Below are 13,725 nucleotides of genomic sequence, written 5' to 3' on the forward strand. Positions count from 1 at the left end.
TAGGATGTTTTTTTATTAATTACCTTTGAAGATTTTCTTCTCTTCACAAACCAAAGTCTCTTTGGCTTTACAATTAAAGTCACAGGGAACTTGAATGGAGGTAGCTCTTCCAGTTTGAGATAGTTTTGAAGATGCCTTTAAAAATCTCTGTATCGGGGCGCCTGGGTGGCTCAGTCGGTTAAGCGGCCGACTTCGGCTCAGGTCATGATCTCACGGTCCGTGAGTTCGAGCCCCGCGTCGGGCTCTGTGCTGACAGCTCAGAGCCTGGAGCCTGTTTCAGATTCTGTGTCTCCCTCTCTCTGACCCTTCCCCGTTCATGCTCTGTCTCTCTCTGTCTCAAAAATAAATAAACGTTAAAAAAAATAAAAAAAAAAAATCTCTGTATCACAACAGTATTTCCCATCACATATTTCCCAAACTTAACCCTTAGTGAGTTGAAGATCTCTCCTATTTCTGTTTATTACGAAAGTCAAAAGATCGTACTGAATATTGATTGGGTGTCTGATATTTTCTGTTCCACGCTGAACTAATATTTCTGAAATAAAGTTCTTAAAATGTGGTTTTTTCACATTCTCAGCATTGCTGAGAATTTTGTGTGTTAAATCATGTTATGTATATGAGTTACCATATTTTTTTTTTTTAATTTTTAAAAAGGTTTTTATTTTTGGGAGAGAGAGAGCGTGAGAGAGCATTGGAGGGTCAGAGAGAGAGAGGGAGAGAGAGAGACTCCCAGGCAGGCTCTGCACTGTTAGCACGGAACTGGGCTTGAACTGAGATCATGATCTGAGCCGAAATCAAGTTGGACGCTTAACTGACTAAGCCACAGGCGCCCCTGGACATGGTTTCTATCTAAAGTATGGTCCCTGGGGCGCCTGGGTGGCGCAGTCGGTTAAGCGTCTGACTTCAGCCAGGTCACGATCTCGCGGTCCGTGAGTTCGAGCCCCGCGTCGGGCTCTGGGCTGATGGCTCGGAGCCTGGAGCCTGTTTCCGATTCTGTGTCTCCCTCTCTCTCTGCCCCTCCCCCATTCATGCTCTGTCTCTCTCTGTCCCAAAAATAAATAAACGTTGAAAAAAAAAAATTTAAAGTATGGTAACTTGGGGTGCTTGGGTGTCTCAGTTGGTTAAGCATCTGACTTGATTTCAGCTCAGTCATGATTTCACCGTTTGTGAGATCAAGCCCTGGATTGGGCTTGGCATTGATAGCACGGAGCCTGCTTGGGATTCTCTCCCTTTCTCTGTTCCCCTCCCCTGCTTGTGCATGTGCGTGTGCTCTCCCTCTCTCAAAATAAATAAATAAACTAAAAAAAAAACCAAAACCATGTCTAAATGGGTCATAAGTGTCTTGGCTGTTGACAGATAAATACATCATTCAGAGTGGGTGCTCATATTCTGGAAATAATTTTCTTAAATGGGTTTTCTAATGAAGCCTTATTAATAGAAAAAAATAGGCTTTTGTTCGTTCAAAACAAAGACTGTCATTCCATTTTTATTCTTTTGCCTATCAGTGGACCTAGAGTTTCCAGTTTTTTGCTCTAAACATATTATTATTCATGTTTCCTTGTGTACATGTGTAAGATGTTTTTCTTAAGTGTATACCCAGTAAAATTATGAGGTCCTAGAGTATAGGATCCATACTCTGCTAGATAATACTAAGTTCTCTTTAATGTGATTGTACCAGTGTTTCCACCAGCAGTGTATGAGTTCCTGTTACTCTGCATCCTGACCAATACTTGGCTTTGTCAGACTTTGTATTTTTGCCGATATGGTATCTCATTTTGGTTTTATTTATTTCTTTATTATTTATTTTTTTTCTATATCTTTTTTTTTTTTTTTTTTTAAGAGTGAGTGTGTGCATACGCGTGGGAGGGGCAAAGGGAGAAAGAGAGAAAGAATCTTAAGCAGGCTCCACGTCCAGCACCATCTTACCACTGTGACATCACAACCTGAGCCGAAATTAACAGTCGGATGCTTAACCGACTGAACCACCCCACCGGGCACCCATCATTTTGGGTCTATAAATTTTTTTTAATGTTTGTTTATTTCTGAGAGATAGAGACAAAGAGAGGGCAGGGGAGGGGTAGAAGGAGAGAGAGTGAGACACAGAATCTGAAGCAGGCTTCATCCTTTGAGCTGTCAGCACAGAACCTGATGCAGGGCTTGAAACCACAAGCCGGGAGATCATGATCTGAGCCCAAGTCGGGTGCTTAACCAACTGAGCCACCCAGGCACCTCACTCATTTTGGCTTTAGATTTCATTGTCCATGTTACAAATTTGGTTGAGTATTTTTGTATATTTTTGGTTGCTTATATTTTAATTCTATAGAATGTTTATTTTGGTCTTTTGTCCATTTCCTTATTGGGTGGTTTTTAAGTTTTTGGAGTCTTTTATATATTCTAGATATTAATTCTCTTGGTTATATGAATGATGTAGTTGTGGGGTTCTTTCTTTATTTAATTTTAATTTAATTTAATTTTTGTTATTTTAGAGAGAGCGTATACTAGTGAGGGAGAGGCAGGGTTGAGGGTCGGGAGAGAGTCCCAAGCAGGCTCCACAGTTAGCATGGAGCCTGACATGGGGCTTGATCCCATGACTCTGGGATCATGATCTGAGCCGAAATCAAGAGACGCTCAACCAAATGAACCACCCAGGTGCACCTGGTTGTGGGATTCTTATCTTTGAATTTTGAATACTTTACCTTTGGCTTTATTGTATAGAAAACGTACAATTCTTCAAAAGAAGAGTTTTCCAAATAAGACTGGGAATGTAAAACAATATGGCTCAATAAAGGAAAGAAGGGAAATAATGATGGCATATTTTCTGTGACCTTCCTGTGAATAGCCCACACTCAGTACATGGGCTTCTGTGGTTGGCCCAAGAGTTCTTAAGCCATGATGCTGAGAGAAATTGTTTCCTGATTTTTACCTAACATAAAGCCTTTCTCCTTAGGTGGATGACGACTTTATAGCCCAAGATTACAGGCTCCAATTCCGCAAATGCACTTCAAATCACTTTGAGGACGTGTATGTAGGCTCTGAAACTGAGTTCATAGTATTGCACATAGACCCCAACGTTGATTATCAGTTCAGAGTCTGCGCTCGAGGAGATGGCCGACAGGAGTGGAGTCCTTGGAGTGTCCCCCAAATGGGTCACTCCACGTTGGTGCCTCATGGTATGCTGTTGCCTTCTCACTCCTGAAGCTTCACTGTGTATCAGACCACTTGTACCTGTTCCGTCAGCACACTAACAACCACATTTGCTGACAGTAAAACCTGAATTGATAAGAAAAACATGGAAACTGCCCTGTTCAAATTACTTCATGTGAATTTTGAGAAATTGTCATCAGTTCTTCTCTCCAGAGTCCAAAAATAGTGCCAGGCAGGATTATTAGCGTTCCCTAAATCCAAGGACTTAAGTATTGCATCAGAATACTGATTTTTCAAATGAATGAGTATCAGGATGGAGGTCTTAGGATTTGAAATTGGTCTCTCCTAAAAAGACAAAACAAAATGAAATTGGTCTCTCCTGTATTGCTACCTTAAAACATTTGGACTTATTTGTTAAGTAGTTCTTAATCAGGTTGGAATAAGCTCAAACAGTTATGCTTCACCCTGATTTTATGAGGTAGGAGAGAGCTCTCACTTGATCTTCCATGCCACCATAGACTAGCATGTGTTTCGTGGTTTGTAGGGTTAACTAGGATACCCTGTCACTGCCTCTCTTCTTTTATGGAACTTGCCCATGACCCCTAAGAGCAGTCTCTTCTGCTTCCAAGTTTTATTTAATGTGTCTGTATTGAAGATACTCCTCACAGGGTTTCAATAATTTCAATATTTTTGCTTTTTAAAAAGAGTGGACAGCTGGCTTTGAGGGCTACAGCCTGAGTAGTCGAAGAAATATAGCCCTCCGGAATGATTCTGAATCCTCAGGTGTCCTCTACTCCAGCGCTCCGACTTACTTCTGTGGGCAGACATTGACATTCAGGCAAGTAGATATTACAGTACCTGTCATGCCTTAGGCAGCAGAGTGAAGTGCATAAAACATACATAAGCTTTGGATTCAAAGTAGACCTGAGTTTACTTCGTCATTTGTAGGGAGAGTTACTCTGGGGAGAGTTCCTCATTTCTCTCTGCTTTGGTTTTCTCATATGTGTTCATAGGGTTATTACGAAGATGAACTAAGATAATGTATATAAGATGTCTCGCTTATGCCTGATACATAGCACATACTTACGTTTATCTCTTTTCTTGGGAGATAGAGGTAAGTAGACTACCTCTCAGAAGTCTGTCTTAGGGGCGCCTGGGTGTCTTGGTCAGTTGAGCATCCCACTCTTGATTTCAGCTCAAGTTGCGATCTCAGGTTCGTGAGATCGAGCCCTGCGCTGGGTTCTATGCTGACAGCACAGAGCATGCTTGGGGTTCTCTCTCTCCCTCTGTCTGCCCCTCCCCTGCTTGTGCACAGGCATGCATGCACTCTCTCTCTCTCAAAATAAGTAGGTAAACTTTTTTAAAAGTCAATCTTAAAAAATCAGAGGCCAAGAATTTTTTTCCTTTATGAATGAATATGAGCAAGTCTCTGTGAAAGACAATCTGCTGGTGTAAACATAATGAGAATTACATAATGTGTGTGATGTGTATAATTCTCTGTAAAATAGAACTGAAAGCAAACTCTCCTGCCACCAATCATTTTTCTGTTTCTTCATCCATTTCTTCCTGTATTAGAACAATTTCCTTGTTTTCATGTTATCTGAGATGCGTTCTCTATAGTCCTATTTCTGAATAGGTCCTGCTAGAAACCAAAGCCCAGTTTTGATTTGGAAAAGCAGGGTAGCCAACTCTTCTCTAAGTTTTAAGTCCAGATCATCAGATTTTATGGTGAATGGTTGCTTAGAGTTTCTGTTGTTCTCAGTCTTTTGTCATATGAAGCTTGGAGAGTATCTGAAAGCTTTATGTAAACTAATATGGCCATGTTCTCCCCCAGCCAAATCACCTTAACTGTCAGCAGTTCTCACAATATACTGGTTTATGCTTTGTCTCATTTAAAAATTTTTTAATGTTTATTTTTGAGAGAGAGAGAGTGAGTGAGTGAGTGGGGGAGGGGCAGAGGAGACACAGAATCTGAAGCAGGCTCTAGGCTCTAAGCTGTCAGCACAGAGCCCAATGTGGGGCTTGAACCCACAAACCGCAAGATTGTGACCTGAGCCGCAGTCAGAAGCTTAACTGACTGAGCCACCCTGCTCATTTTTGACACCTCCTCTCACACCTTAGGTTTTGAACAATGACTTAATAACCAGAAAGATACCAACACAGAGAGAGAGAGAGAGAGAGAGAGAGAGAGAGAGAAATGAGTCTATTACCTGAAGTCCTCTTAGTTACTCCCTAAAGGGGAGTTCATGAGTTTTGTTTGCTAACAAACTCTTTTTTATCTTATATCCTTTGTTTATAGAAATACTGCCATTAGTGAATCTCCGGAGAACAATGTGCTCCTGTGTAATGATAGGGCTTCCTGAGTTGATAGATTCAGGTCTGATATCTCAGACAGTAAGAATAGTACTCGTAGTAATAATAATTGCAGTTGATAATTAAATGACGTTTATTACATGTAGGGTACTATTTTAAGCACTTATATTCATTTCTTTGTTTTCTAAGTTTATTTATTTGAGAGAGAGAGGTGGGGGGCAGAGAGAGAGAGAGAATCCTAAGCACTACACGGTCAGTGCAGAGCCAGATGCGGGGCTCGAACTCATGGAACCGTGAGATCATGACCTGAGCTGAAACCAGGACAGACGCTTACCTCACTGAGCCACCTAGGTGCCCCTGTATTCATTTGATTCTTACAATAACCCAATAAAATAGGTATAGCTACCCATTTTAGGGATGAGGATATCAAGGCACACAGAAGTTAAGTCACTTACCCAGTGTCACATAACTGGTAAATGGCATAGCTAGTCTGTATTGTTTGTTTTTGTCTTCTTCACAGGAGAATAAATGTGATTGTAGTTAGTGTTGAAATGTACAGTTTCTCTGTCAGTATCCTTAGCTCTTTTCCTTTTCCCTCTTCTGTGACCATTTCCCCCCCAGTGATGGTGACCTGATGCTCTCCTGCTCTTAAATGCTTCCTCTGTAAACACAGGGGGAGGTCTGATAGATGGTGTACTTAGGTTTGTTTCTTATGTCATTCAGTAAATATTTAAGACGTTGGAAATGACCCAAACTGGTGTCACTCTACTCACTATCTGTGGACCATGACCTGACATTTAGTAGGCCTCAGTAAACCATTTGTTCCTTCCTCCTCTTCCAAAGATGTCTGACCGGGCCCCACTTGGCAGAGTGATTAACCGAAACTTAGTTCAGCTCAGTATTATTGTAGCCAGACCCTTGCATTTTTGTCATTTTTCCTTTGAATGTGGAAAGAAAATATCTTCTCTCCATGTTAAAAGCAATTGCAGGCATCAGCAGCTAAGTCAGAAGATGTGAGAGATGGGGGGCACCTCCTCTGTATAAGGGGGGAACAGATGAGCCAACTTGACTAAAGGTAAACTTTATTCAGTTTTTTGAGGGTGTTGGAAGGCCTTGCAGTTAGAGGGAAGATTATAGTCCTGTAGGCACTGCCCTGTTGCTCCCCCCAGTCTATTCCTGATGAAGTTGCCGGAATGTGTAGAGCTGCGGAAGCCAAGAAACCTGTTACTGGCGGGCTCCGTCAGTCTCTAGAGCCCTGTCTCATTTGGTGGCCAGGTCTGCAAAGCAAACTCCTCCTGCTAGGCCTCTCCTTGATTTCCTGCCTGAACATTCCTGCTCCCCTCTCCTTGCTTCTAAGATTTCCTGATCTTCCTGTTTTTTTAACCATATTTTTATTTTCTTTTCTCTATCACTTCCTTTCTTTAAAACAGCTTCTTTTCAAACAGCTTTCCTTAATCCTAATAGCCTAGGAGGTTACTGTCATCTTTTATAGATGAAGAGACCAAAGCACAGGGAGTACATGACTTGCCACTATTTAGATCCTGCCAGTTGAGCCCTAAAAGTCTGTGCTTTTACCCACTGTGCTATCTGCCTCCCACAAGTCACATGTGGTAGTAAATCAAGGGGCAGTAGGCTGGCTATTTATTGTTATAAACTTTCTCTTTTAAAGAACATAAAAAGTTAATGTTACAGTTAGCATTATCAATTGCTGTGTAACAAATCACCCCAAAACTTAGAAGCTTAAAACAGCAATAGTCATTTATTTTGCTCAGGAAACTGCAATTTGCAGAGTGTCAAGGACAGCTCATCTCTGCTTGTTTGTCGGTAGCTGCAGTAGTTTGATTAGGGATGGTGGATCTGCTTTCCAGATGGCTCACTCACATGACTGGCAAATTAACCCTGGTTCTGTGTGCCTGTCTGTGTAGGCCTGTCCATGGGTTGCTTGGGCTTCCTCACAGCATGGTGGCTGGGTTCTAAGAATGAGCATCTCAGGAGATAGGAAGTAGAAGCTGCAGAGGCTGTCACTTTTTAAGGCTTGGGCCTAGAAATTGGCATAGTGTTAACCTTACCCCATTCTATTGTACATTCACAGAGTCTAGATCCCAGGAAGGGAATAGACCCTGCTTCTTGATGGGAGAAGTGTCAAAAAATTTGGGGGCTTTATCTTAGAAATGGCATGGTTGATAGCTGTAAGAAAGGGGTCGCTTGGGATTTGTGAATTTGGTTTAATGCTTGCCTTTGGTTAAGCGTTAGCATTACCTTTTCTGAATAAATTTAAGCTTGAGGGGATCTTTCTTTTCTGTATAAGGCTGGTCTCTGTCATTACCAGGTGTATTTTCAATACTGATTGTTAGCCCAACAGGTCATAGTTGAATTAAGAAGTTAATTTGTTTTGGGGCGCCTAGCTGGCTCAGTAGGAAGAGTGTGCAACTCTTGGTCTCAGAGTCATGAGTTTGAGCCCTCATTGAATATAGAGATTGTATAAATGAATAAACTTTTTTTTTTTTTTAAAGAAGGTAGTTTGTTTTTTATTAGTCTTTGAAATCTTGTCGGTTCCTCCTTTTATAGAGACAGAATGCTCTGTCCTAGGGAGAATACAGCTTTGCTGGGTTTTGTATTTTGCCAAAGTGGTCCCCTCTAGAGATATGATATGTAGGCCTTTCAGGTTGGAATTTGGCTTTTATGACAGATGTGGAGAATGCCAGACAGAGAGTTTTCCCCATAAACTCTTGATTATGTACATTTGGATGAGATAAGATAGCTCCTTTCCTAAATAGATCTCTTTTAGGATTCTATACCCTAGTTTTTAGTTTGTCTGTAGGTGGAAGGTTACATGAAATCCAGAAGGTGTATCTACTGTGAAGTGTTCACATATAGCAACTCGTCCAAATAATCTAAGGAGTATTTCTTGGACCTTTTTCCTGTCCATACTCTTTCTTTGTTAAACTACTTTATTGTTTATTATTTTTAAAATATTTAATCTGTACATCCAATGTAGGGCTTGAACTCATAACCTGAAATCAAGAGTCATGTGCTCTTCCAACTGAGCCAGCCAGGCCCCCCTAAAATGACTTAAAAAAAATTTTTTTTTAATATTTGTTTTTGAAGGAGAGAGAGACAGAGTGTGAGCAGGGGAGGGGCAGAGAGAGAGGGAGACACAGAATCCGAAGCTGTCTCCAGGCTCTGAGCTTTCAGCACAGAGTCCGATGTGGGGCTCAAGCTCATGAGCCATGAGATCATGACCTGAGCCAAAGTCGGAAGCTTAACCGACTGAGCCACCCAGGTGCCCCTAAAATGACTTTTTTTTAATGTAAGGACAGTTCTCCTTATCAACTCTAGTCTTTGAATGAGGCTAATCATTTCATTCAGCCTTTACTCCATTCAGATGGTATTTACATAAAGTACTTGGTATTGCCATGAGTGTGAAGTTTAGGAAGAAAAAAAACCCCAGAATCTTTGATTAATTGTAGAGTAAGCAGTTTATAAATTAGTATAAGAAAGATCCAAGCTACTCTGCAATACAGAGGGAGGAAAAGTTACTTCTAGATGAGGGGTTGATGAGGCTTAGTGCAGGTAGAGGTGGACAGGCAGTTCAGGTGGGGAAACAAAGCAAGAATCAAAGATACGGAGTAGAAAAAGTACAAATAGCAAGTCATGAGTCTGGATCGGGTTAATAGAGATAGGCACTATAGTCAGAGGATCCCAGAAAAGTAGGCTATACTTTTGAACAGGCTGCATATATTTCTTTTTTAATTCCTCAAAGAAATACCCTTTTGAAGGTCGCCTGTGGTCATTTACAAGGAGGATATTTGGCACTGCATATGGAGATCTCCCCACCCCCCAACAAAGGCCTCACCAAGTGAAGTTTACATTTTCATTCTCTTGGGGAGGGAGACATGCTCTCCTTTTTACTTTTCATGAATTCACAAGTTGAGCTAGATGGTACAAAATAATAATGGTCAGCTAACATTTGTTGAGCTTTGCTGTGTTTGTTGTTTTTTTTTTTTTTAAGTTTTTAAATGTTTATTTACTTTTGAGAGAGAGGGAGAGACAGAGGCATGAGCGGAGGAGGGGCAAAAAGAGGAGACATGGAATCTGAAGCAGGCTCCAGGCTCTGAGCTGCCAGCACAGAGCTGGACATGGGGCTTGAACTCACAGACTGTGAGATCATGACCCAAGCCGAAGTTGGACTTGGACGCTTAAACAACTGAGCCACCCGGGCGCTCCTAGTTCTTAAGGACTTAATGAGTTAATATCTATAAATCCTCATTACATCCTCATCAGGTAGACACATTTTATAGATATGGAAACTGAGATGTAAAAAGATTAAGTAACTTGCCTGTGGTTGTGCCGATTGTTTATAGTGGGGCCGAGATTCAAATCTTGACAGTCTAGCCCCATAGGCCTCTATTCTGACTTAGTGAGGTGAAAGGTCGTTGGAGGGTATTGAGCAAACGAATGACGTCATCTAATACATGTTTTACAGGCCATTTTGGCTGCTGTGGGGAAACTAGTCTGTGAAGGGTGTGGGTACAAGCAGGGAGACCAGTCAGGAGACGGTAACAGTAATCTTGGTGAGAGTGAATGGTGGCTTGGATTAGGATGGAACAGTGGAGGTAACAATAAATGGTTAGAATCTGGATATATTTTGAAGGAAGGACTGGCAGGATGTGTTGCCTGTGGGACGTGAGAAAGAAGGGAGTCCAGTGTGACCGCAGGGCTTTTGGTCTGAGTAACTGTTGACATAGAATTGTCATTTACTGAGGTATGTAAGAGGCAATTAGAGTGTATTTCTGAGTGAATATCAGTTTGTTCTTTCACAAATTAGTAAGTTTGAGTTCCTTACTGCACATACGAGTAAAGAGGTGGATAGACAGCTGGATACAGAAATCTGGAATTCAGTGGAGAAAGCCAGGCTGGAGAGATTAACTTGAGCGTTTTTAGATTGTAGATGAGTATTTAATTTAAAGCCATGAGACTGGGTGAGATCAACCAAGGAGTGAGTGCAGACAGAGAACATTGAAGGATTGTAACATTTAGCAGCCGGGGAGGGAAGAAAGCCATCAAAGGACTCTGAGGAGGAGGAACCAGTGGATGCCGTGTCCTAGAAGTCAAGCGAAGGAAGTGTTTCAAAGAGGAGGTAGTGTGGGCTCAGTCATGTCAGATGGCACTGATCCACCAGGTAAGAAAAAGACTGAGAATTGACTTTTGGGTTTGCAGTGTGGATGTCTGTTGGTGACCTGACATGAACGGTTCCAGGGACGTTGTGGAGAAGCCTTGGTGAGAGGGCTCAAAAGAGACCATGAGAGCTTCTGGGACCAGTGCCTATGTGGTGGCACCTTAGTTCTGAATTTTTTCCACTCGCAGAAACTTTTTGGAGTAATCAGGAGAATAGAGGTAGGAGGACCCGTGAGTGCTTTTTCAACAAAACTAAGATACAGAAAACTCAATTCCAAATTAGGTCTAAAGACTTCTGAAGCCGCAGATAGGCAGGAAGTCCACTGAGGAAATCATGACAGTTTGCTGAGGGAAAAAAAAAAAAAAAAAAGATTAGCGTGGAGGTGCCGATCGTAGAAATCTCCAAATACTCAATCCCAAAAGGAGAAGGCCCCACCCTGGAGACTATAAATAGGGCTAGGACTGAACAGTGCCTCAGTGCTCTGATTGAGGAAGCAGAGAGAAAAGATGTGGAAAATGCCTGAGCAAGTTTAAAATGCTTGATCTTAAGAAAGCAAGTGGTGACCGTGGTAATGGTCTGTGAAGCAGCCTTTGAAGAAACCACAGAAGCTGAAGTCTGGCAGTAGAAGCTCTTTCGAAACACATTAGGTCTTGAGTGTCAGAGGAGACAGGACTAATAGAGGAGCCACATTATGAGGCAGTGTAGTTCTGCAGCAACGGGGGGACGACAGGCCACAGAGCTGTAAACCTGAGAGTTACCCGGGTTTCCCACCCACCCCCTTCATCCCTCCTGTTACAGGAACCCGATGCATTAATACGAGCAACACGAAGTGAATGTCCACGGTGTCTATACAAAGATAGGATAAGGGAAAGAAATGAAAAAGATCAGCAAATCTTTTCTACAGATCATGAAACACCAGCCAAAATAGTTGCCAGAAACGAAGAGAAAACTGTATTCAGCGTTTCAACCCTAATTAAAAAAAAGAAATTAATCACAGTTATGAAGGAAGATTACAAAGATTAAATACAAGAACTCAGGGAAGAGATGGCTGAATAGCAGGAGGTGATGCACAGAGAGCAGGAATCTATGAAACGCCAGCTGCCAAAACTTAGCAGAGAGATAGAAGAAAAAGGCACTATTTCAGAAATGAAGACCAAATTACAAGAAGCACAAAGGAGATTGATAGCATGGGAAGCAGGGATAGTGAAACAAAAATCAAAAAGGGATTCAAGAGAAAATGAAAGAAAAGAGATAAGCAAAAAGAGATCCAGCAAATGTAATTAGAGGCCCCGAGAAAGGAAATCAGAACCGTGGGAACATAACACCTTAAAATACAATTCAAGAAACATTTCTGAAATAAAAGTTTCTGTTTCTAATTTATCTTGATTTTTTAAAATCAGTAATGGCTGTAAAACTTTGTGACGTATCTTTTCTGCATCTCTCTGCCCACTCTTAACTGCAGTGATGTACACCAGGAGATGTTCTTTTTTTTTTTTTTTTATGTTTGTTTATTTTTGAGAGAAAGAATGCACGTGCACACACACGGGGGTGGGGCAGAGAGAGAGGGGGACAGAGGATCCCAAGTGGCCTCTATGCTGGTAGCAGAGAGCCCAGTGGGGGGGCTCAAACTCACAAACCATGAGATCACGACTTGAGCTGAAATCGGACGCTGAGCCACCCAGGTGCCCTGTGAATAGGTGTTCTAATGTTAAAATGAACTCTGCATTCCTGGGATAAATCCTACCTGATGGTATTGCTTTCTGTTTCACAGTACTGGTTTGAATTTGGTGCTGTTTTTATTTTTTTTAATTTAATCTATATTCATGAATGAAATTGGCCTGTAATTTTTCTCTTACAATTTGTGTGTCAAGATTATAAAAGCCTCATGAAATAATTGGGTGATCTTTCCTCCCTGTTTTCTTTCTGTTTTTTTGTTTTGTTTCATTTTTAAATTTTACATGATAGATTATCTCTTCCTTGAAGGTTTCATAAAGCAGTCTGGATCAAGTAACATTCTTATATGTATATGGGCAGTTTTTTCACTTTTTAAAATTTTACGGAAGTAAAAATCAGTCTTGGGGTGCCTGGCTGGCTCAGTCAGTAGAGCATGTACCTCTTGACCTTCTCAGGTTGTGAGTGCAGCCCCCACATTGGGTGTAGAGCTTATAATTAAAAAAAAAAAAAGTTGGGGTGCCTGGGTGGCTCAGTCAGTTGAGCATCTGACTTCAGCTCAGGTCATGATCTCACAGTTTGTGGGTTCGAGCCCCACATCCGGCTCTGTGTTGACAGCCTGGAGCCTGCTTCGGATTCTGTGTCTGCTTCTCTCTCTGTGTACCGTCCCCCCCCCCCCCCCCCGCCTGGCTTGCACTTGTCTCTGTCTCTCTCTCTCACTCTCAAAAATAAACATGAAAAAGAAAAGTCTTTTTGTAGTACAGTTCTGAGTTTTGACAAATGTGTTGAGTCATGTATCCACTGCCACAATCAGGTACAAAACAATCTCATCACTTCGTAATATTCCCTTGTGTTTTCTCTTGTGTTAACTCCGCCTCTCTCTGTCAACTACTGATTTGTTTTCTGTTTGTATAATTTTGCCATTTCAGAATGTCCTACAAATGGAGTGATATATTAATAATATGGAGTTCTCTCTCTCTATTATATATGTATGTAGTATGTGCAGTTTAGTCCTTTATTAATATTATTTTATTGTGTGGATATATCAGTTTATTTAGTAGTTGAAAGACATGAGTTGTTTCCAATTTGGGGCCATAAGAAAGCCTCTTTAAACATTTGTCTACAGGTTTCTCTGTGAACACAAGCTTCCATTTCTCTTAAGTAAATGAATATCTTCGATGGCAATTGCTGGGTCATACTGTGTTTACTTATCTGTCTAATGAACTGTCAAACTGTGTTCCAGAATGGCTGTAACCATTTTATATTCCCTCCAGCACATAATGAGATTTTCAGTTGTTCTTCATCCTTGTTGGCGTTTGGTATTGTCAGTTGTATTGGTTTTTCTTTTTTCTTTTCTTTTCTTTTCTTTTCTCTTTTCTTTTCTTTTCTTTTCTTTTCTTTTCTTTTCTTTTCTTTTC

General features: G+C 41.2%; 1 protein-coding gene across 1 annotated transcript in view; it reads left to right on the forward strand.

The window, feature by feature from the left end:
* The window catches only part of CRLF3 (cytokine receptor like factor 3), a 44,832-nt gene that overhangs the window by 19,092 nt on the left and 12,015 nt on the right, over positions 1 to 13,725 (forward strand). Inside the window, exons 5-6 of the mRNA XM_040455276.1 lie at positions 2,948 to 3,170; positions 3,850 to 3,982. Of these exons, the coding sequence (XP_040311210.1) occupies positions 2,948 to 3,170; positions 3,850 to 3,982 (356 nt within the window). The remainder of the gene's footprint in view (positions 1 to 2,947; positions 3,171 to 3,849; positions 3,983 to 13,725) is intronic.

This window comes from Herpailurus yagouaroundi, unplaced genomic scaffold (genome assembly GCF_014898765.1).
Source record: "Herpailurus yagouaroundi ecotype Mexico unplaced genomic scaffold, PumYag 215, whole genome shotgun sequence".
Taxonomy (NCBI): Eukaryota; Metazoa; Chordata; class Mammalia; order Carnivora; family Felidae; genus Herpailurus; species Herpailurus yagouaroundi.